This window comes from Microcaecilia unicolor, chromosome 5, assembly GCF_901765095.1.
Source record: "Microcaecilia unicolor chromosome 5, aMicUni1.1, whole genome shotgun sequence".
NCBI classification, from domain to species: Eukaryota; Metazoa; Chordata; class Amphibia; order Gymnophiona; family Siphonopidae; genus Microcaecilia; species Microcaecilia unicolor.
This window is the reverse complement of record NC_044035.1, coordinates 261,118,290-261,140,142: the sequence shown is the minus strand read 5'-3', so window position 1 is coordinate 261,140,142 and position 21,853 is coordinate 261,118,290. Positions and strand designations below refer to the sequence as shown.

Sequence of the window (21,853 nt, the reverse complement as noted above, 5' to 3'; positions counted from 1 at the left end):
TTTTTTTATCAATTTTTTTTACAAGTTTAACTATCAGATTTTTCATAAAATGAAAATTTTTAGCAAAGTTATTTATGTTTTTAATGGCAGCAGCCATCTTCCTTTTAGCAATTTTAATTGCAATTTTTTAATTGTTTAAAAAAGTTGTTCCACTTATATAGTTCACACAAACAACATGTGCCCTTCAGGTTAATACTTTTATTTTCCAAAAATGAAGGTTTTTTAAGGGTTCATTTGCTTTGAAGTTGCGGCGGTCATGTTCCCTATGATGTTATTGGAACGCATAGGTGGAACACATGGAGGTCTTTTTTAGCATTTTAAAGTGGTTTACATTTTTAAGTGTTTTTTTTAAAGTAATTAATTTATTTTACCCGCTTTTGGTTAGTTTTGGGATATCCTCTTACAACAATGGCTTTTTCAAAGGATAATGGAATATTGAGCTACTCTTTAGCTATTGCAAAGCTGTGTGTATATACTGTAACATAGCACTGTTTTAAGGAGAGACTCCAGTCACACACCAGATGCTGCCTGAACAATGACCCCCCTCTGAAGGTTCTGATAAGTGGGTTCTCTTAGCTCATTTTTAAAGAAAGTTTAATGCATATTTTTTAGGACGTTTCTTATATATATATTTTAGGAAGTTTCTTAAGTTTGTTCACTTTATTAATGGATGAGACTGAACAATTGTTTTAATACATATACATGAAAGGCTCACACCCTAAAGGTATGTAATAAGCTTTGGTTCTCACACATACTTTTGAGTTTATCAGTGTAGTATGTGAATTTGCATGTCTAAGACATGTTGCTTTTTGACACCATTACTTAATGGCTTATTCAGTTATTTATTACTCATGATTTATTATGATGTCTATATATGTGTTAAGTTGTAGTATTACTTAATGCATAATGACATTTTTATATTATGTATTCATATTATGATTTTATGTCTGGATATGTACTCATGTACTATGTTTTATTTAACAGTATATTTTTGCCTCTGAATCACCCTTGCTGTGTGAAACACCACCGTGTCAGGCACACTTTTTATTTACTACTAAGTCTCCTGTTTCTTTTAACAAACTATCTCATGTAGGATGGATTGTATTATTTTGTGGGGTTAGGGGTGGGAGGTTACATATGTAATGTCATAACCAATATACACCAATCAGATTCAGTTAATATTAAAATATGGGATTATCTTGCTAATATGGCTGTTTTGGGTGTATGCAGGAGAACAACTGAAATTGTTGGGTGTATGCAGGAGAACAACTGAAATTGAAGTAGCCTAGTGGTTAGTGCAGTGGACTTTGATCCTGGGGAACTAAATTCAATTCCCAGTGCAGCTCCTTGTGACTCTGGGCAAGTCACTTAACCCTCCATTGCCCCTGGTACAAAATAAGTACCTGAATATATGTAAACCGCTTTGAATGTAGTTGCAAAAACCTCAGAAAGGTGGTATATCAAGTCCCATTTTCCTTCCCTTTCCCTTAAATTAACAAACGTATTTCCACACACTATATTTACTTTTCAAAAACTGCATTAGCCAGTGGAGAAGGTTAAGGTTTTCTTTTCAGAAATAAGTTATATGAATAGCATGAAAAACAAACAGTGTAGCATAAAGATTACAGTGAGGCATATTTTCAAAGCACTTAGCCTTCCATAGGTTTCTATGGAACTTTGGAAGGCTAAGTGCTTTGAAAATATGCCTTAGTGTGAACAATGAGCAACTGATATAAAATTGAGCACCTACCATGGATTCACTACACTACTGTGTCCCCATGCAATGTAAGATGTTTTATCATCTCTGGCAGGTGATGCAGTCGCCACATATACCTGGTTATCCACAGCCCTGTATCAGAAGCACAGCCAAGAGAAATGTTAGCATTTTGATAGACCAAAATACGGCCACAGTAAAATCTGGTCCACCTAAACATGAGTGCACAAAACACCCTAGCCAGGAACCTTTTCAACCCAGTCTCATTAACATACGCCAGTTCTTTTTACTAAGAAAATGATATTGATTATAATAAAGGCAGGAAATTATCCAAAGCCGATTTCACACAAGGCTTTGTGATATGAGCTGAGAAAAAGCCTTCAGAGGTTGCAAGCTTTCATACTCGACATCTCCTGCTGATTCAATGAAAGGTTATCCGCCTGCCAGGTATCCAGTCTTCTCAAGTTTTTCACTCTAAATGTAGAGTTTGCCAATGAAACAGCTTGAAAATGTTGTTAATAATAATACGAAGCTTAACCGAGTTTGAGTACTTGCACCCTTACAAAGTATTGCTCATATAAGATTAAGCAGACATTTATTTTGATATGCTTGTTGCCTTCACTTCTTACCGACTCCTCTGCAGCAGCTCCCAGTGGGCAGGTCCAGTTGTCATATTGAAAGCCCCAGGATACACCAACAGCTGGCAGCCTATTTTGAAAAAAAAAATGGTTTTATTGAATAACAACACATTTTGTGGCCCTTTTCCTAAGCCACGTAGGCGCCAACGCACATCAATTTGGAGCTACCGTGTGGCTCGAGTGATAATTCCATTTTTTTACATGAATCCAAAAATATTTTTTTATTTTCGAACGCGCGGTGCTAACCAGGCGGTAATCAGTGGTGTATGCATTGATTACCGCCCAGTTAACACACGAGACCTTACTGCTAAGTGAATGGGTGGCGATAAGGTCTCAGACCTAAAATGAATGTGCGCCAATTTTTATTTTGCCGCACATCCATTTTGGGCCGCCCCCCCCCCCCCCCCCCCAAAAGGCATTTTTTTACAAGCGTGCTGAAAAATGTATCTGCGTGCCGTTCAAAACACATGCCTACACTAGCGCAGGCCATTTTTCAGCACACCTTACTAAAAGGACCCCTTTGTTGTTTTCCAAAGCCTTTATTCTCAATACAGACACAGCTACACATTTTCCAAAATACCAATCATATTACCTTTCTAATTAGTTTACAAAATCAGGTACTTGTTACATAGGGCCCCGTTTACTAAGCCACTCTGTAGGCTTGCTTATGTTTTTAGCGCGTGCTAATTACACTAGAGAGACAGCCATAGGAATATATGGGTGTCTCTAGCATTAGCGCATGCTAATTACGCCAGTGCGCCTTAGTAAACAGGGCCCATAGACTTGCCACTGTTGGAAACAGAATAATGGGCAAGATGGACTCAGCAGATCTTTCAGCTGTCTCCTCCTTATGACCACCTCTCCTTCTACATCTTTTTATGGCTCAGTCATGACTGCTTCTCCAATATCTGAAGAACACTGAAGCTCTATGAACCAGCTTGTTCTCCGAGGTTAACAAGAACTCCGCTATTGGTACAGCTTTCTTTAGTGAAGGTTCAATACATAGATACTTGTGATGGTGTTTTCTCCTTGGCTGGTCCAGGCCTATGGAATAAACTCCCTAGAATTATTCAGATGTTAACATCTGTTTCTGAATTTAAGAGAAGGCTTTAAACCCTTTTGTTTGTTCGTTAAGCTTTTATGAAAGAAGAAGGCCCGAGACTGGTTCTATGGTGTTATATCAAAATCTTGAAAAAAGATATGTTATTTTGGTTTTAAATTTAATATATGATTTGTAACATGTTTATTTATTATGTTTTATGTGTTTTCTTGTTCCTCGCCTAGTTAATAGATGGGTTATAAATGACAAAGTAAAATAAATATCCTTACCCCCTTCTATAACCAACTGTGCCTCTTCAGCCCCCTGGTTGCCCGATAGATCCTGGTCTATTCAATCTTGTTACAATTGTTTCTGTCACCAAGCTTGTCTTCTCTACAGGCAAATAATTTGCCCTTTATACCCTGTTCCCTCTGCGTGGTTCAAGACAACTACTCATTGGCTGATTCCCCTCACAATGTCCATTATTACCAGTTCTGGTTTAGTCCCTTCTAAATGGAAAAAGACTCTTACTCACCCTATTTTGAAAAAGCCCACTCTTTACCCTTCTGTTCCTTTCAGTTATAGACCAGTATCTAATCCAATTTACACCTCTCAAAGCTTGCTGAGAAACTGGTATTTTCCCAACTTCAACTACACATTGAGCATTCTCACATCTTCCACCCTCACCAGTCTGATTTTAGACAAGGTCACAGTACAGCAATGTTACTGGCAGCCTTAATAAGTGATATTTACAGTGCATCTGACAATGGAAGTTAGAGCTAGTAGTATCTCTTGACCTGTCATCAGCTTTCGAGTTGGTTGATCGTGATCTACTTTTAACCAGATTGTCTAGAACAGGGATGTCTGGAACTGTCCTTTCTTTTGTCCAAATGTACCTACACTGGCACCATGCCTACCTCCGATTAATCTGCACATTCTCTACCATGAGGAGCGCCTCAGGGTTTGGTTCTGGTTCCTCTCCTCTTTAATATCTACCTTGTCCCTTGGCTGTTATCCAAGATCTAGCAGTTTCTGCCTATTATTATACTGACTATATTTTGTTTTTTACTTTTTATTTGTAAATGTTTAAACATTATTTCACACTGCAAAAGCCAGGATATAAGAAACCTATTTCAGATACATTTTCACAAAATTGCCATAAAGCATATTTGGAAAAAAATGTATAAAATATTTTATTTAGAGCACCCTCAGATAATCCCACTATATGAAGCACACAGAAGTTCTCTGATGCTTAGTGGTGTAGCACTTCTTTCATCGGGTTGCTCGTTTTTTTTTAAGTGATAAACCACCAAATAAGTGCTAACAGGCTGGTATGCTTTTTTTTTTTTTTTTAAACACTGTGTGCCTAACCAGCCTTATATATACCAATTGTGAAGGTGCAACATGCCCTAATCCTCATAAATGGCAATCTGTGTCCATCGATATCAAAAAATCAATAATTGAACACTTATCTTTGTTGTTCTTTCATACTATCTTCTCAACAGCTTTAAATGTCTTAAGAATGTCCGGCCTTTCGTCTTCCCCTGAATATGCCCGACTCTGTGGGTTTCAGAATACTTTCCCAGGGACTAGGGTTAAGGTGGCCTCCTGCTCATAATGTTGTCAAGAAGCAAACTGCAAGGCTCTTAAAAAGTCTTACATCCAGGTGAGCGTGATTACACACACCACACACGGGCCCATGCATCCCAGGCTAGAATCGACTATATACTCACCTCAGAAGTTCTGTTTGGGACAGTAAAGATAGTGAACATAGGGCTGTACATGATTTCAGATCATGCATGGGTGTACCTTGAATGGGAATCCGGGAGACAGAGGTGCAAGGGCGGATCCTGGAAGTTTCCACTAGAATTATCAGGAGATGAGGTTTTTAAAGAGAAACTGAAAGACTGCTGGAAAGATTACGAGGTATTAAACAAGCAACATGCAGGAGACCCACTTTTATTTTGGGAGGCAGCAAAAGCAGTGCTTCAGGGTGAGATAATTAGCTACTATCATCATATGAAGAAGACTAGGAACAGGGAAGTTCTGAGACTTAGTGAATTGGTATGCAAAGCCAGAAGAGCATATGGACAGACACATACAGACGCCCATCGTACTAGGTTATTAGAGACGCAGGCGGCACTAAATATGCTACTACATCAGCGAGCCTCAAAGTCACAAATGTATTATAAATACCAACTCCATAGGTTCGGAAATAAGGATTGGCCAATCCTCAAGGACATAAAAGGCAGGTGCTACAAATTCGGGGGGAAAAGGGGTTGGTAGAGCGGAGGGAGGAAAAGATCTGCGAGGAGTTTGCTAGATTCTATAGCAAATTATAAGCGAAATCAGGAGAAGAGGGCTTACCGGAGTCCTTGTATCTTGACAATATAGACCTGCCGTCGCTATGTCAAAGAGACAAAAATAAACTGAATCAACCCATCCAGGTAGATGAGGTGCGACTGGGAATAGCACAGGGGAAGCTGCTTAAGGCACCAGGCCCAGACGGCATGCGAAAAGAATTTTACAAAATATTAGAAGACATAGCGCTGACCTTAACTAAATATTTTAATAGAATAGTGGATACAGAACAGCTGCCAGACGGTTTTCTTTCGCACAGATAGTGGTGCTACACAAATCAGGGAGGGACCCCCTGATGCCGGAGTCGTACCGCCCAATTTTGCTCTTAAATATGGATGTCAAACTCCTAGCAAAAATAATGGCTAATCGGATGAAGAAAGTATTGCCACAGTTAATACATGAGGCGCAAGTAGGATTTGTAGAGGGTAGAGTAATAGCCAAAAACCTAAGGAAAATCATAGGGGCCCTACAGACGAGGAGGCACAGAAATATGTCCTCATTACTTATCAGTTTCGATGCAGAAAAAGCATTTGATAAGGTACATTGGGCATTTCTGTTTGCAATGCTAGAAAAATATGGGTTTGATGGGCGATTTCTGTCAGCTGTCCGGGCCCTCTACTATAATCCCAAAGCGAGAGTATGGGTAAATGGGGTGGAGTCAGAAGAGTTTCTGATACAACGGGGAACCGGTCAAGGGTGTCCATTGTCCCCGTTGTTGTTTGTACTATCACTTGATCCGCTGATCCGAGATATAATAGATAGCCCGACGATAAGGGGGATGCAGATGGGATAATGGGAATTCAAAATAGCAGCTTTTGCAGACGATCTCTTAGTGCTAGTGACAGAACCATGGGACTCATTTAGGGTGCTAATGGAAACCCTGAAGGAGTATGGAGATTATGCGGGATTTGGACTGAACTTGACTAAATCAGAGGCATTAGCTTCCTCCGAGGAGGTAAAACGGCTGTGGGACTGAGATTTCCCTTTGAGCTGGGTGGATGGATCTTTTAGATATTTAGGGATCAAACTAACCCTGGAATTAGATAAACTATATGCCCTGAATGTACCCTACTTACTTGTAGGGACAAAGAATCAGTTAAGACAATGGGAAGGCCTTCCAATATCTCTGATAGGTAGGGTGAATCTAGTAAAAATGGTAATATTTCCCATATGGCTCTATCTGCTGCAGACGCTTCCTAAACGTTTCTTGCAAAGAGACCTGGCGCAGATTCGAAGGGCCTTCAGTAGATTTTGCTGGGCAAATAAGAAACCTAAAATACTACTACTACTACTTAGCATTTCTATAGCGCTGCCAGGGTTACGCAGCGCTGTACAAGTTTAAACATGGGGAAGGACAGTCCCTGCTCAAGAGAGCTTACAATCTAAAGGCTAAGATGATGATGGGGGGTTGGAGCCAGGGAGGGCTGGGACTTCCAGATCTAGCCCTATACAATCAGGCCTGCTTATTGAGGCACGTAGGAGATTAGGTAGGTCAAACCAGTACATTTACACCTTTGGAGACAGAACATGCCTATTTTGCCCCCTATGATGCTCTCACTCTGATGCACCTAGAAAGAGGTCAGGTCCCCGCTCAATTTAGACACTGTAGGTTGTTGCAGCCAATGCGTATGGCATGGAGGGGATAGCCAACGGTGTCAGAACTGCTGGCCATCAGAGGTAATCCGAACTTTGAACCCGGACAGAATAATATTGCAGGAATTACCAGAGTGGAACATTTAATGTGAAGGGCAGGGGGTCTAATAAACTTTGAAGAGCTACAAGATAAGATAGGGAGCACATGGGGAAATTGTTTCACGTATGCCCAGATCAAACATTACATTTTACAGTTGGACCAGCCTAGTCTGCAAAAGAAATTGGGACATAAAATAATTACCTTTTTCCAAAGTCTAGAAACTATAGGAATGACAATATCCACCATATATAAAGCACTGGTGAAGCATCACCCTCCTAAAAATTTCAGAGGTATTAAACAAAAGTGGGAAAAAGAATCGGGGAGGACATTAGAGGGTTGGGACGTAGGGGCAACACTGAAGTGTATTCTGACTCTCTCCATAGACGAGAGACTGCGAGAATGTGGTTATCGGGTGATTCTGTGGGTGTACATGTCAAGATAACAATGGGGGCACATAAACGCAACACGGGAGATGAAATGTGTTAAATGCGATCACACACCCCACACTCTATACCATGCCTTCTGGGGATGCCCGAGGGTGCGAGCTTTTTGGGGTCCGATTCAGAAGTTTATGTCCAAAACAATACAGGCACCGGTAGGGGGGAGTAGGGACCACTTTGTATTAGATACGCAGACAACATTCAGGGCAGGGGATGCTGGACCTAGGATATGGTGCCGCAAGGTATGCCTAGTGGCCCGCAAAAACATTTTACAATGGTGGATATCTCCAGAACCACCCACATATTGGCAATGGAGGAATCAAGTACATGAATTGGCTACTTGGGAAGCAAGGGAGGCGAAAGGGATCCCAAAAAGGAAAAAGTATTTTCTGTCAGTCTGGAACCAATTCATACAAGAGTTAAGCTCACGAGGACGTAGTTTGCTTCTGAACCTGCTGTAGACCTGAATTAAGGGCTAAAGGAACATTATGTCTTTTCTCTGCGGCGAAGGTTGGCATTAGGGGAGGGGTGTACCTGAACTATAAGAGACCAAGTTCAGGAAGACAGGGCGGCAGTGGACAATAGTAAGGGGTGGGAAGGGGACAGGGATGGAGGATGGGGGGAGGGGGGAAATGGTTAAAAGCTTGATGACTGCTTTTCTTATTCTATGGTCATTGTGTGTATCGTGATATTTGAATTCTGTACATTTACATTGTTGGAAGTGTTTATTTAAGACTGTCATCAATAAAAACGTTGAAACATAAAAAAAACGTAGTCCCCCAACTGAATAATAGCAGGACACATCAGTAAGAACAGACGTCTCCTTTTTTGTCTCTCCTGCAAATGATATTTTTAGTATCATACCATGACCTTAACTTGACTTCATTTCAACACTATCTGGACTCCACTGCAACCAATTAGCCAACCATCATCTTGCCCTTAAGCCCTCTAAAGATATCATTAGATGACCTTCATGTCCCTCTTTTGCCCCCACACTTCTTGGTACACCAATTATGCTGATTGATTCATTCAAATATCTGTGCATACACATTTTCTGTCATTTGATTTACAGGTGGTAAATGCTAGGGTTATGAATCATCCTTCATAACCCTACCATACTTCTGCGCAGTCCGCAGATAAATCGACTCAGTTGACTTCTCTATGTATTCATAACATTGCGACTTGAGTATTTATAACATTGCGACTTGACTACTGTAATGTCATCTATGCTTGTATCAGTTCTTTTCTGCTCAAAAAGAAATTACACAATGTGATACCAGGGGCGTAGCTACGGGTGGGCCTGGATGGGCCCAGGCCCACCCAATTTAGCCTCAGGCCCACCCACCCAGAGTCCGAGTCCATCCCCGTCCGTATCTTCGAATCCTCGCCCGCAGCGGTGAACTGGCGGGCAGGCGCTATGCTCCAGTAGTAAAGCAGCAAGCCGGCAGGTTTGAGTTCGTCCTTCGCTTCCCTGCCTTCTCTGCGTCCCGCCTTCCTGTGATGTCATTTCCTTTCAGGCGGGCGGGACGCAGAGAAGGCAGGGAAGCGAAGGACGAACTCAAACCTGCCGGCTTGCTGCTTTTACTACTGGAGCATAGCGCCTGCCCGCCAGTTCACCGCTGCAATCTCAGGAGTGGAGTGCAAGTGAGCCAGCCCACGGAAGCCATTTGGTAAATTTCTGTTTCCACTCCCCCGCGCAGCCGTCGCATCGCCGTTCATTCAAAACACAGCAAGCAAACCTGTGAGCTGCTGCATCCACATTGTTGTTCTTTGCCAAGAGATGAGAGATGCTGCGAAGGGGGAAAGAGGGGGGTGGAAAGAAACAGGATGGATGGGGGAAATTCTGGCCACAGGAGAGGGGGGCAAGACAAAAGAGAGAAGTGACAGGAAGATGTTGGGAGAGGGTGAAGGGTTGGGAGAAGAGAGGGAGCAGATGCTGAGCTAGAAGGGTGGAGGGAGAGAGACATTGGGAAATGTGGAACCATGTGGGAGAGGCCAAGGGGGTGGCAAGGAAATGAACGCGTGGAAGATGGTGATTAAAGGGGAAAGAAATATGGTAAGGGGGAATAGATTGAAGATGGAAGGGAATGCTGGAGAAGTAGAGAGATGGGGAATAGGAGAACTAGTGGGTGAAAAGGAATCTGAGAGGTAACTGAAAAGTAAAACAAAAGAAAAGGGGTTAGACAGGATAAAATTTGGGTGGACAGAGCAGAAAAGAAAAAAAAGAGAGGAAAGAGCTAAAATGGAAAGGTCAATATGTCAGAGGCAAGTGAAGTGAGGGAATGGAACAAGAAAGGAGAAAAAGACAAATGGACAGCAGCTGCTTGAAGGAGAAATAGCAGAAAGATTGGAAAGTTCAAAAGGGAAACTGGATCAACATGATGGAAAAAGAAAATGACCAGACAACAAAGGTAGAAAAGGCATTTTATTTTGAATCTTAAATGAAATATGATAGCTTGAGAAATGTGAATAGTGGATGTCACTTTCCTCATGAGCTAAAGTGTTTCTGTTTCTATTTTGAGTTGGGAGGTGCTGGGGGAGAGGTGGAGAATAGGGGGTGGAAGGGGGCGGGGCAGAGAAAATTTTGTGCCCACCCACTTCAGGCTCTGGCCCACCCAAAATTGGCTGTCTGGCTACGCCACTGTGTGATACCCACCAGTGAGTTTTCTCAAGAGTAGCCCCCACACTCTGGAATTCCTTACCAGAGGGGGTACACTGAACTTAAGACCACCTCTATTTTAGGAAGCAGATGAAAGCCTGGCTCTTCTCCCAAGCCTTTATTTATGTGGTAATCAACTATCCATTCACTACACATCTGGACTAACATGCTGCACACCCTCTAAGACCAGTTCCTCACACCTTATTCAACTGTACGTATAATTTGTCTTCAATTTAAGTTTCAAGTTTATTCATGCTTGACAAACCGCCAAACTGCAGAAACTTTTAAGCGATTTACAACAAAAATCAATATAATAATAGTGAAGTTATAGATAAAAGGTGAACGGGGAGAGTTTGAGACTACATTCTGTTTGACATACGTTTGCTACATGCTTTCAGTATCGGGCAGCCCTAGCACTGGGTATTCTTAATAGTTAGCAATGAGATTGCGGAATATATGACCTTTGGTGGTGAGCAGTGGATTCATATGCATCTGTTTCTCCCTATGACTTTATCCTACCCAGCTTGTTCATCTATATGTTTCAACTGCACTTGCTCTTTTGACTGCCTATTTGACATTGTGAGTATCATATTATTCCATGCTGCCTATTACGATGTATCATTTGTACTTTTCTGATATTTATTATATTTCTATTATATAATTGTTTTACTGTGCTGTTTAATGTATATATTTCTGATGTGCGGTCATAAGAGTCCAGACCTCAAACCAAAGTTTGTCTTTCCTTGATCTGTCTTTGCTATTTCAGGGGTTAGGGGGTGTGAGGGGTATTTTTGTGAGAACAGTTAATGTATTTCCTTTGTTATGTGATATTTGATGGTTATGTTGTTCATAATTTTATTAATAAACAGATGCTTTAATAATAAAGTATATATTTCTGATACTCATGTTGCAAGTGCTGGGCAGACTTATACGGTCTGTGCCCTGAGGAGCACAGGTACAAATCAAAGTAGGGTATACACAAAAAGTAGCACATATGAGTTATCTTGTTGGGCAGACTGGATGGACCGTGCAGGTCTTTTTCTGCCGTCATCTACTATGTTACTATGTTGCAAATCTCTTCATAAAGGTGATTAATACATTCCAATACAAATAAAAAAATATTACTTCCCTATCTAGGATTCAGTTTGCTATTTCCAAGTTTCTCATTGATTGTATTTATCCTTATGGCTGATCATTTCACTACTGTTATGCTGTTAACAAAATTGTAAGTTTTATTCCAAGCTGTACACTTCTTTGAGTGAATCTCTTTATAAAGACAGTTAATAAATTCCAGTTAATAGACAAACATGTTGAAGCTCTTAGAATAAAGTTAAACTATCCAGAATGTGTCTGCACAGGCCAGAGATATAAGGTTAGACAACTGTACAATGGTGGTTCAAGCTCTGTAGCTTTGCGGTCTCACCTCTCCTGGTGTAGATCTGAGCAAGTTCAGCAAATCGAATGTCATAACAGATCCCCACACCCACTCTGCAGTATGCTAAAAATTAAAAAATCAAAATTAAAGATCACAGATATGGATCACAGAATGAAGAATGGTGTCTCTTACTGTGAAAGAGACAGCAGTTATACAGCCTGGTGACTTACATATGATACAAATACGTTTTCTATAAGCGAAATGAAAGTGTTCTGACTCTTTCTATAAGATTGGGTAAATTAGTATTGTACAAAAGCTAGTCAAGTGAGATGAGGTGAGGTGGGCTGGTTTATACAAAGCACTTTATATGAAACATATTTACATTCAGAACACACAACACTGAAGAAGGTTCCCCCTCTCAACACACAACAACACACTTACGAGTATCAAAGACAGAGAAACTGTTCCCAGGGCTGAGGGTCTCAGATTCCTGGAAGCGAATCTTTCCAGGCACATCAATGTCAAATAAATGAATCTGGTAAGAAACAAACAAGGAACATTACAAACACTGACAACATATGACCCTACAAGCACTTACAAACACAGTCTACTCTTTATCATGCCTAATATGCCATCCTCTATAAATTTTAACATTAGCAGCTTTACATAATACCAGCATCTGAACAAAAATTTCACAATGCAATTACGGCCAGTGCCACTCAAATGCCCTTTCAATATATATACTGTTTTTATGTGAAGTTTTCCACGTTCAAATGTTTCCCCTGTATCAGCTCATTTATTACAGTTGTATGCAAAGGATTTTGGACATATGCCCAAAATCTGCTGAACACCAGATTACAACATGCCCCCACAATATTGCACTCTACTACCAAAAGCTGTACACAATGTTCTTGTGGCATCAGTTTAAAAGCTGGCTGCATCCTCAGAAGGCCCGCCCTACCCTGTCCCAAGTAAAAATGAAATCTTCTTTAATTACCTTTCTGTGCTTTACCAAGAGTGATCCGTCTGGCCCAAAGACAGCACAGGTATTATACAGCCTCTCACCATCCTTTTCTGGAATGGAACCTTTGAACAAAACACAGATTCCGCTGTTGTCTCCAGTTATATCAACAGCATTTTTGTTGGGCAGACTGGATGGACCGTTCAGGTCTTTATCTGCCATCATTTACTATGTTACTATATGTTACTATATAGAGCCCCTAGAAGTCCCAATCATCATGCAATGGTGACACCTAGTAGCCAGATTTAGGGTCATGGATGCAAGGTTCCAGAAGTAGATCTGGTGCATGAACCCTGTCCAAGGGCTAACAGAGTTAAAAGGATAAAAGAGAGGTAAGAAATCACCACGTAATTGTGACTGAAGGCTTAAAGGCAGTGATTCCCAAACTCGTCCTGGGGGAACCCCAGTCAGTCAGGTTTTCAGGATATCCCCAATGAATATTAATTGTTCTTTATTAAATTGTTTATTTATTTATTTGTTACATTTGTATCCCACATTTTCCCACCTATTTGTAGGCTCAATGTGGCTTACATGGTACCGTAAAGGCGATCGCCAAGTCCGGTAGGGGAAACAAATATAATTTGATAATAGGGTGGGTAAGGTTGGTATCTCCAACTTCATTATCCGTCTTGCCGGGGTGTCAAATACAAGCTTCTTTTTGCCTCTACTTTTCACTACTCCAGCCCGAAGACTTGGAATGCTTTACCTCTGAACCTAAAATCTCAATCTGATCATCACCTTTTCAAGAAGATGTTGAAAACGTTCCTTTTTGAAAAAACTTACTCCATTAGTAATTCTGCTTATTAGTCACCCTAATTGTTGTTAGTGTTCTCTCTCCTTATTCTGCTGTAAAATTCATGTGTTGTACTTCTCTACTTTTGTAATTCATGTAAGCCACATTGTGCCTGCAATTGTGGGAAACTGTGGGGTATAAATGAACCATAAATAAATAAATATTCAGGTACATTAGGGTCAAACATAGGAAGGAATATATAGTGTCCAATACAGTGACGATCCTAGGTTGGCTGCCACCTGGGGCGCAGCGCCGATGCGCACCCCCCCCCCCCCCCCCCGGGTGCAGCATGACCCCCCTCCCTGGTGCATTTTTAGCTGCTGGGAGCAGCCGTGCGGCTCTCGGCTCCGCTGGCCCCCTGCTCCCTCTGCCCCTGCCCCGGAACAGGAAGTAACTTGTTCCGGGGCAGAGGGAGCAGGGAACCAGCAAAGCCAACAATATCAAATAAGCTTCTAGCAATCTAAGTGCAAAGATGACTTTTTCCTGTGTGGTCATTATCTAAGGACTTATCCTGCTTGTCCTCAAATGACCTTTCCGCCCCATATATAAAGCTGTAAAAGGCATGCAATGACAGTCACTCCATTCAAATTGATTCATTTCTCCATGTGCTTACTTTTACCATGGTCTCAATAAACTCCATTTCCTAGACTTCTCTTTACGATCGAAGCCAACCCATGTCCTAATGCTTTAATGACACCCAAGTGACCTTGCTCAAGATACATGCTCTTTTATACTGTCGAACACAATAGCCACAAAAATAGAATGCTGCCTCCTCTACATCCCCTCTTTGTATGCCATCCTTAGCCCTTGGATGTGATGAATGGGTATCCAGTTTCACAACTGAACTTATCATAAAGAACCGTCATACTGTGTCAGACCAACAGTCTATCGTGCTCAGTATCCTGTTTCCAACAGCAGCAAAAGCATCCCAAAAAAGATTGCAGATTTCATGCTGCTTGTTCCCAGGGATATGCAGTGGTTTTTCTCAAGTTTATCTAGTTAATAATGGTTTACGAACTTTTCTTCCAGGAACTTATTCAAATGTTTGTTTAAATCCAGCTATGCTATCATGTTTACTACATCATATGGAAATTAATTTCAGAGCTTAATTATGCATTGAATAAAACAAATATTTTCTAATATTTTTTAAAATGTGCTACTTAACTTCATGGTTTTGTACTTTTTTTTAACATGTAAAGAACTGATTCACAATTATCTATTCCACTATACACATGACTCTATTGTATCTCCCACTCAGCCATCCGTTCACCAAGCTTAAGAGCCCTACCCTCTTTAGTCTTCTCTCAGGGAACCCATTCCATCATCCTTATCATTTTAGCCATCCTTCTCTGTACCTGTTCTAATTCCACTACATCTATGCAACCGGAGTTGCATTTCTTTTCTGCAGTGGCGTACCAAGGGGGGGGCGGTCCTCCCCGGGTGCACGCCGCGCACGCCTGCTCTGAGTTCGCTGACTTCACGCGTTCGCTGCAGCTCCCTCTGCCCTGGAACAGGTTACTTCCTGTTCCGGGTCAGAGGGAGCTGCAGCGAACGCGCAAAGTCAGGGAACTCTGAGCAGGCACGCGCTGCGGCACCCCCCTCCAGCAGCGTGCACCCAGGGGAGGGGGTCCACGCTGCATCGGGGGGGGGGGGGGGGTGCTGCACCCCAGGGGGGCGAGGCGCCGCCCCGGGTGTCCGCCCCCCTAGGAACGCCACTGCTTTTCTGTGCATTCCCCTAAACCTGACAGAGAACCTGGTGAGCAGCCTAGCCTACCCTCCTGCCAAATCTTCTTTCATGCCTAACTTTCAAATCTCAGTCACCATTAGCAGAATATTTTAACTTCTTGTCTCCTGCTATGTTCACAAATGTTAGACAGCCTTAGGGGCCCTTTTACAGCGCGGCGGTAAGATCAACACGGGCTTACCACTCGCTCTTCCGGGATTACAGCCGGCCCAACGTGGTCGCCAATGGTAGTCCCGCCCCGAGCAGGCACCATTTCCAAGGGAAAAGAAAACCCATGGAAATGGCTTGCGCGGCAATAACCCGTAAGGGCTCCCTGCCGCATGTCCATGTGAATCTCAAACTTTAAAAAAACATTAAGTCAACCATAATTCAGATACACACACCTCTCTCTCACACTTCACATTCATCTAAGCCTTGTGCCAGATCTTGCTAGTACATCATGTATCTGACTACCACAGTGACCCCACTCAGCACTTTTTCAGTTGATTCTTATAGACCAGTATTTTGGTCAGATCATTATTTAGCAGAGTTTAAAATTAGATGGTGGGAGATTAAGAAAAAGAGAGAAAAAATAGAACAATCAGTTGAAAAACACCAGAGGTAGGATTGGTCAAGTTAGTTTCTGGCAAAGGCAGTAGCTTAGCGGAGTTTAAAAAAGGTTTGGACAGCTTCCTGAAGAAAAAGTCCATAGACCATTATTAAATGGACTTGGGGAAAATCCACTATTTCTGGGATAAGCAGTATTAAATGGTTTGTACTTTTTTGGGATCTTGCCAGGTATTTGTGACCTGGATTGGCCACTGTTGGAAACAGGATGCTGGGCTTGATGGACCTTTGGTCTTTCCCAGTATGGCAATACTTATGCACTTATTCTTTAGGGAGTTTGAATGAGACAACTTCTTATCTGATTGGAACGATAATAGTGAATTTGTGTTGGATGAAATTGCCCCATTGAAAATTAGGAGAATTAGAATGAGGTAATCAGCTAAATGGTTTGATGAGGAATTAACTTTCTGGAAGCCTGAACAGATTTCAAGAAAAAAGCCTACAGATAAGAACAAGAAAATCTGGAGACAGGCAATTTATAAATATAAGTACACTATTTCATCTAAAAGAAAATAATATTTTTCAAAGCTTATAGCAGAAGAAAGATTAGATACTAAACAAAATTTTAATTTGGTTAGTAAACTATTTGCTGATACCAGATCTGATAGTTTTTCTTTATCCATCGTCCAATACATTAGCTGCCTTTTTTTAGGGAAAAGATATTATCTTTAAGAACACAGGTCTCTGTTTCACATATTCCTGAACCAGCTAGAAGCTCTGAAGTTGCTGTTGATAGAAGCTGGAGTATCTTTGTTAATATAGGTTATAATACAGCTAAATATTTGTTGAAACACTACTAAATCTTTCTGCTCCCTTGACGTCTATCCATTTAATTTAATGAGGAGTGCTTCTACCGCATTTTTGTGTTCTTTTATTAGATTGGTTAAATCATTGCTTAAGTAAAGGTCTGTTTCTAGAATTAGGCGGTAGTATAGTACTAATACCCATTCCCCAAAATCCTAAGGATAACTTGCAGGAAGTTGGGAATTACAGATCTGTTGCATCTATTTCTTTACTGATAAAGATCATGAAAGGTTGGGTGGCAATGTAGCTGAAGGATTACTTGTTTAAATCTGATCTTTTGCATTACTCACAATCCGAGTTTCAAGAAGGTCAGAGACCATTTTGGGTGCCCTGATTACCCAAGGGAAACATTTAAGTAAAGGCCAAAATTCAGTGGCTATTCAGTTTGATCTGTCAAGTGCCTTGACCTTGTAGATCATTCTATTTCGATAGCTTTGTTAGACAGTTTTGGGATATCCAGTGCAGTAAAGACTGAGCAGGAATTATATAGTTAAAATGCAGGGTGTCCTTATGGATAGTTGGTTACCTGTCTGTTGGGTGCCACAGGGCTCACCCCTCTCGCCCATGTTATTTAATGTCTTGTTACAACCAATAGGGAGTCGGAGCAACTTGTCCAGGAATCGACAAGAGGGGGTAACATTTTTGATCTGGTCCTTGGTGGTGTGCAGGGCACAGTGCAAGAGGTGGCTGTGTTGGGTCCCCTGGGAAACAGTGATCATAACATGATCAAGTTTGAGCTACTATCTGGGATGAACCCACAAAGGAAATCTATTGTAGCTGAATTTAGTTTTCAAAAGGATGACTATAATACAATGTGGAAAATGGTTAAAAAGATGCTAAAAGGATCAGTTAAGACACTAAATCATGCATGGACATTATTCAAAAATATCATCTTGGAAGCCCAGACCAGATGCATTCCACATATTTGCAAAGGTAGAAAGAAGAGAAAACGACAGCCAGAATGGTTAAAAGGTGAAGTGAAAGAGCTATTACAGTAAAAAGAATGTCCTTCAAAGAATGGAAAAAGGATCCAAATGAAGAAAAGGAGGAGTGGCCTAGTGGTTAGAGCACCGGTCTTGAAATCCAGAGGTGGCCGGTTCAAATCCCACTGCTGCTCCTTGTGATCTTGGGCAAGTTACTTAACCCTCCATTGCCTCAGGTACAAACTTAGATTGTGAGCCCTTCTGGGACAGAGAAATATCCAGTGTACCTGAATGTAACTCACCTTGAGCTACTACTGAAAAAAGGTGTGAGCAAAATCCAAATAAATAAACAAACATAAGCACTGGCAAGTCAGATGCAAAGCATTAATAAAGAAGGCTACAAGAGAATATGAAGAGAAACTTGCCAAACAGGCTAAAACTTATAGTACATCAGAAGCAGAAAACCTGCAAGGCAATCCATGGGACCGTTAGATCACGAAGGAGTAAAAGGGGCACTCAGGACGGACAAGGCCATAGCGTAGAAACTGAATGAGTTCTTTGCTTCGGTCTTTATGTAAGATGTAAGTGATCTGCCTGTACCAGAAATGGTTTTCAAGGGTGATGATATGGAGGAACTGAAAGAAATCTTGGTGAACCTGGAAAATGTACTGAGCCAAATCAACAAATTAAAGAGTAGTAAATCACCTGGACCCGATAGCATACATCCAAGGGTACTCAAAGAACTCAAGCATGAAATTGCTGATCTGCTGTTAGTAATATGTCGTTAAAATCATCCATAGTACCTGAAGATTGTAGGGTGGCCAATGTGACGCTGATTTTTAAAAAGGGTTCCAGGGGTGATTTGGGAAATTATAGACCAGTAAGCCAGTCAGTGCCAGGCAAAATAGTAGAAACTATTATAAAGAATAAAATTACAGAACACACAGACAAACATGATTTAATGGGACAGAGTCAGCACGGGTTCAGAAAAGGGAAGTCTTGCCTCACCAATTTAATTCATTTCTTGAAGGTGTAAATAAATATGTGGATAAAGGTGAGCCAGTTGATGTAGTGTATCTAGATTTTCAGAAAGCTTTTGATAAAGTTCCTCATGAGAGACTCCTGAGAAAATTAGAGTCATGGGATAGGAGGCAATGTTCTGGTGTGGATTAGGAATTGGTTACTGGACAGAAAATAGAGGGTAGGGTTAAACGGTCATTTCTCTCAATGGAGGAAGGTGAACAGTGGGGTGCGCAGTGATCAGTACTGGGACCGGTGCTATTTAACACATTTATAAATGATATGGAAATCGGAACAATGAGTGAGGTGATTAAATTTGCAGATGACACAAAATTATTCAAGGTTGTTAAAACATGTGTGGACTGAGAAATATTGCAGGAAGACCTTAGGAAAATGGAAGGCTGGGCAACCAAATGGCAGATGAAATTTAATGTGGACAAATGCAAGGTGATGCACATTGGAAAGAATAATCCAAATCATAGTTACCTGATGCTAGGGTCCATCTTGGGGGGTCAGCAACCAAGAAAAAGATCCAGCTGTCATCGTAAATAATATGCTGAAAATCTTCTGCTCAATATTTGGCGGCAGCAAAAAAAGCAAACAGGATGCTAGGAATTACTAGGAAAGGGATGGTGAATAAAACCAAAAATACTATAATGCCTCTATATCGTTCCATGGTGCAACTTCACCTTGAGTACTGCGTTCAGTTCTAGTCACCGTATCTCAAAAAAGATATAGCGGAATTTGAAAAGGTTCACAGAAGAGCGACCAAAATGATAAAGGTTATAGAACTCCTCTCATATGAGGAAAGGCTAAAGAGGTAGGGCTTTTCAGCTTGGAAAAGAGACGGATGAGAGGAGATATGATTGAGGTCTACAAAATCCTGAGTGGTGTAGAATAAGTAGAAGCAAATCGATTTTTTACTCGTTCCAAAAGTACAAAGACTAGGGGACACTCAAGGAAGTTACACGGAAATACTTTTAAAACAAATAGGAGGAAATATTTTTTCACTCAACGAAAAGTTAAGCTCTGGAACTCTTTGCCGGAGGATGTAGTAACAGCGGTTAGTGTATCTGGGTTTTAAATGGTTTGGACAAGTTCCTGGAGGAAACGTCCAGAGTCTGCTATTGGGGAAGCAACTGCTTGCCCTGGGATTGGCAGCATGGAGTGTTGCCATGATTTGGATTTCTGCCAGGTACTTGTGACCTGGCTTGGCCACTGTTGGAAACAGGATACTGGGCTAGACGGACCATTGGTCTGACCCAGTATGGCTACTCTTATGCTCTTATGTATATGCTGATATCATTATTCTTCTGCCAGCTCCCAAAGCATATACAGGCATCCTAAGTGAAATTCAAAAATGTGTTAACATCATTGAAAACTGGACAATGGAATTCTGCCTAAAACTTAATCAAGAAAAGAAAAAACGTATTTGGCTTGGTCCCGCAAAAGAGATTGAGGGCAGAGAAAATTCTAGTATTGGCAAGACTCAATTTAAATTTTCTTCCCAGATCTTAGGAGTAGAAGTTGATAGCCATTTGACCATGCAAATCAGGTTAATAAGATAATAAAATTATTTTTGCTATTAAAAAAGTTAAGATTGGTTGAACTGTTTCCTTTTACTTTCAAAAATGGATTGTACATATGGTGTGCACTAACATTTTACTGAAAAGGTTGCAGATGATGCAGAATCTGGTGATGAGTGACTTTTTCCTTACGATTGGATATTTCTAGCACTCATTATTATACATTACATTGGTTTCCAGTCACAGCGCAATCTTATTTTAACTTGTGCACAATGGTCTATCAGTCTTTCAAAGGAAATATCCCTTTTTATTAGGTAGCATTTTTTTTTCTGTATTAAGGAGACAGCTTTCCAGAGGGCAAATATCTCTTTTATTCCCCTCAGTGAAGTAAGTTAAATATTTTAAACAGTTTTCAGCATTAATTCCTTATCAAGCTGCGACAATATGGAATTCCCTTCCCTTTATTTCATAAACAAGACCATTCTGTTCAAAAAATGTGTGAAATAATTATTAATTTAGGTTTTGTTTCATATTATGTAAATTCCCAGATGTTTTTTTTCTGGTTTTCTTTCTGTGATTCACATGGATCTGAGAAGGGTATTGTGGAACATAAGCCCTTAATGTAATGTAGAACATGTGCTGAATAAATCTACCTCCAATGAGGTATATCCCGCACTCCTTCGCTACTTCTGCCAGCGCTTGTGTGGATTCTCCTGGAATCGGCTCTGCGTATTCCGAAAAATATTTGGTACCATAGGGAGAATTGAAGCATTCCTGCAACCAAGCAACAAAAACACTTTTTAAGGAAATGTAAAAAACAAGCTTTTATAGCACAGTTTCCCAAACTGTGAGTAGACACCTCACATGAGGTTACGAAAGAGAAATTAAGGCTTACCTGCTAAATTTTCTTTCCTTTATTCCCTCCGCACCAGTCCAGATGCTTGGGTTTATGTACTCCTACCAGAAGATATAGACTGAGAACTACTGACTTCAGAGGGAGCCTTTAAGCATCCCGTGCAGTCCATTGCCAGCCAGTATTTATGTACCAAATCAGATGAAACCCAATAATTTACAAAGGCATTAAACAGTCTACTAATCCCCTCAAGGATTAAGGAACAAGCAGCAGCAGACAAACAACATTTAGATTTCAGATGCTGCATCTCTAAAATCTCTGTCAACTCTCTTCACTGTATCTCCATCATTCTTCACCTCTCCTTCAACTTACTAAAGTTAAACATACACTAAGACGGTCTGGAGAGACTAAAGGAAAAAAATAATTAGTAGGTAAACCTTAATTTTTCCTTCCTTTGCACCCCTCTAGACCAAACAGACTCTTAGGAAATTCCACAGTAGTATTCCTTATGAATGGGATCCTGTTAAGTCCATTGTTGAAACACTCACCCCAAAGGCTGCATCTTGACACACCTGAACATCTATTCAATAATGCTTCACCAATGAATGCAAAGATGACCAGATTGCCACCTTGCAAATGTCCTG

At 40.9% G+C, this 21,853-nt stretch overlaps 1 protein-coding gene across 1 annotated transcript in view; it reads right to left on the bottom strand.

The window, feature by feature from the left end:
• NIT2 (nitrilase family member 2) overlaps positions 1-21,853 on the bottom strand; it is a 71,303-nt gene that overhangs the window by 22,104 nt on the left and 27,346 nt on the right. Inside the window, exons 3-8 of the mRNA XM_030204071.1 lie at positions 21,010-21,130; positions 12,917-13,005; positions 12,361-12,454; positions 11,968-12,042; positions 2,344-2,422; positions 1,751-1,849 (exon numbers count right to left, since the gene is read on the bottom strand). Of these exons, the coding sequence (XP_030059931.1) occupies positions 1,751-1,849; positions 2,344-2,422; positions 11,968-12,042; positions 12,361-12,454; positions 12,917-13,005; positions 21,010-21,130 (557 nt within the window). The remainder of the gene's footprint in view (positions 1-1,750; positions 1,850-2,343; positions 2,423-11,967; positions 12,043-12,360; positions 12,455-12,916; positions 13,006-21,009; positions 21,131-21,853) is intronic.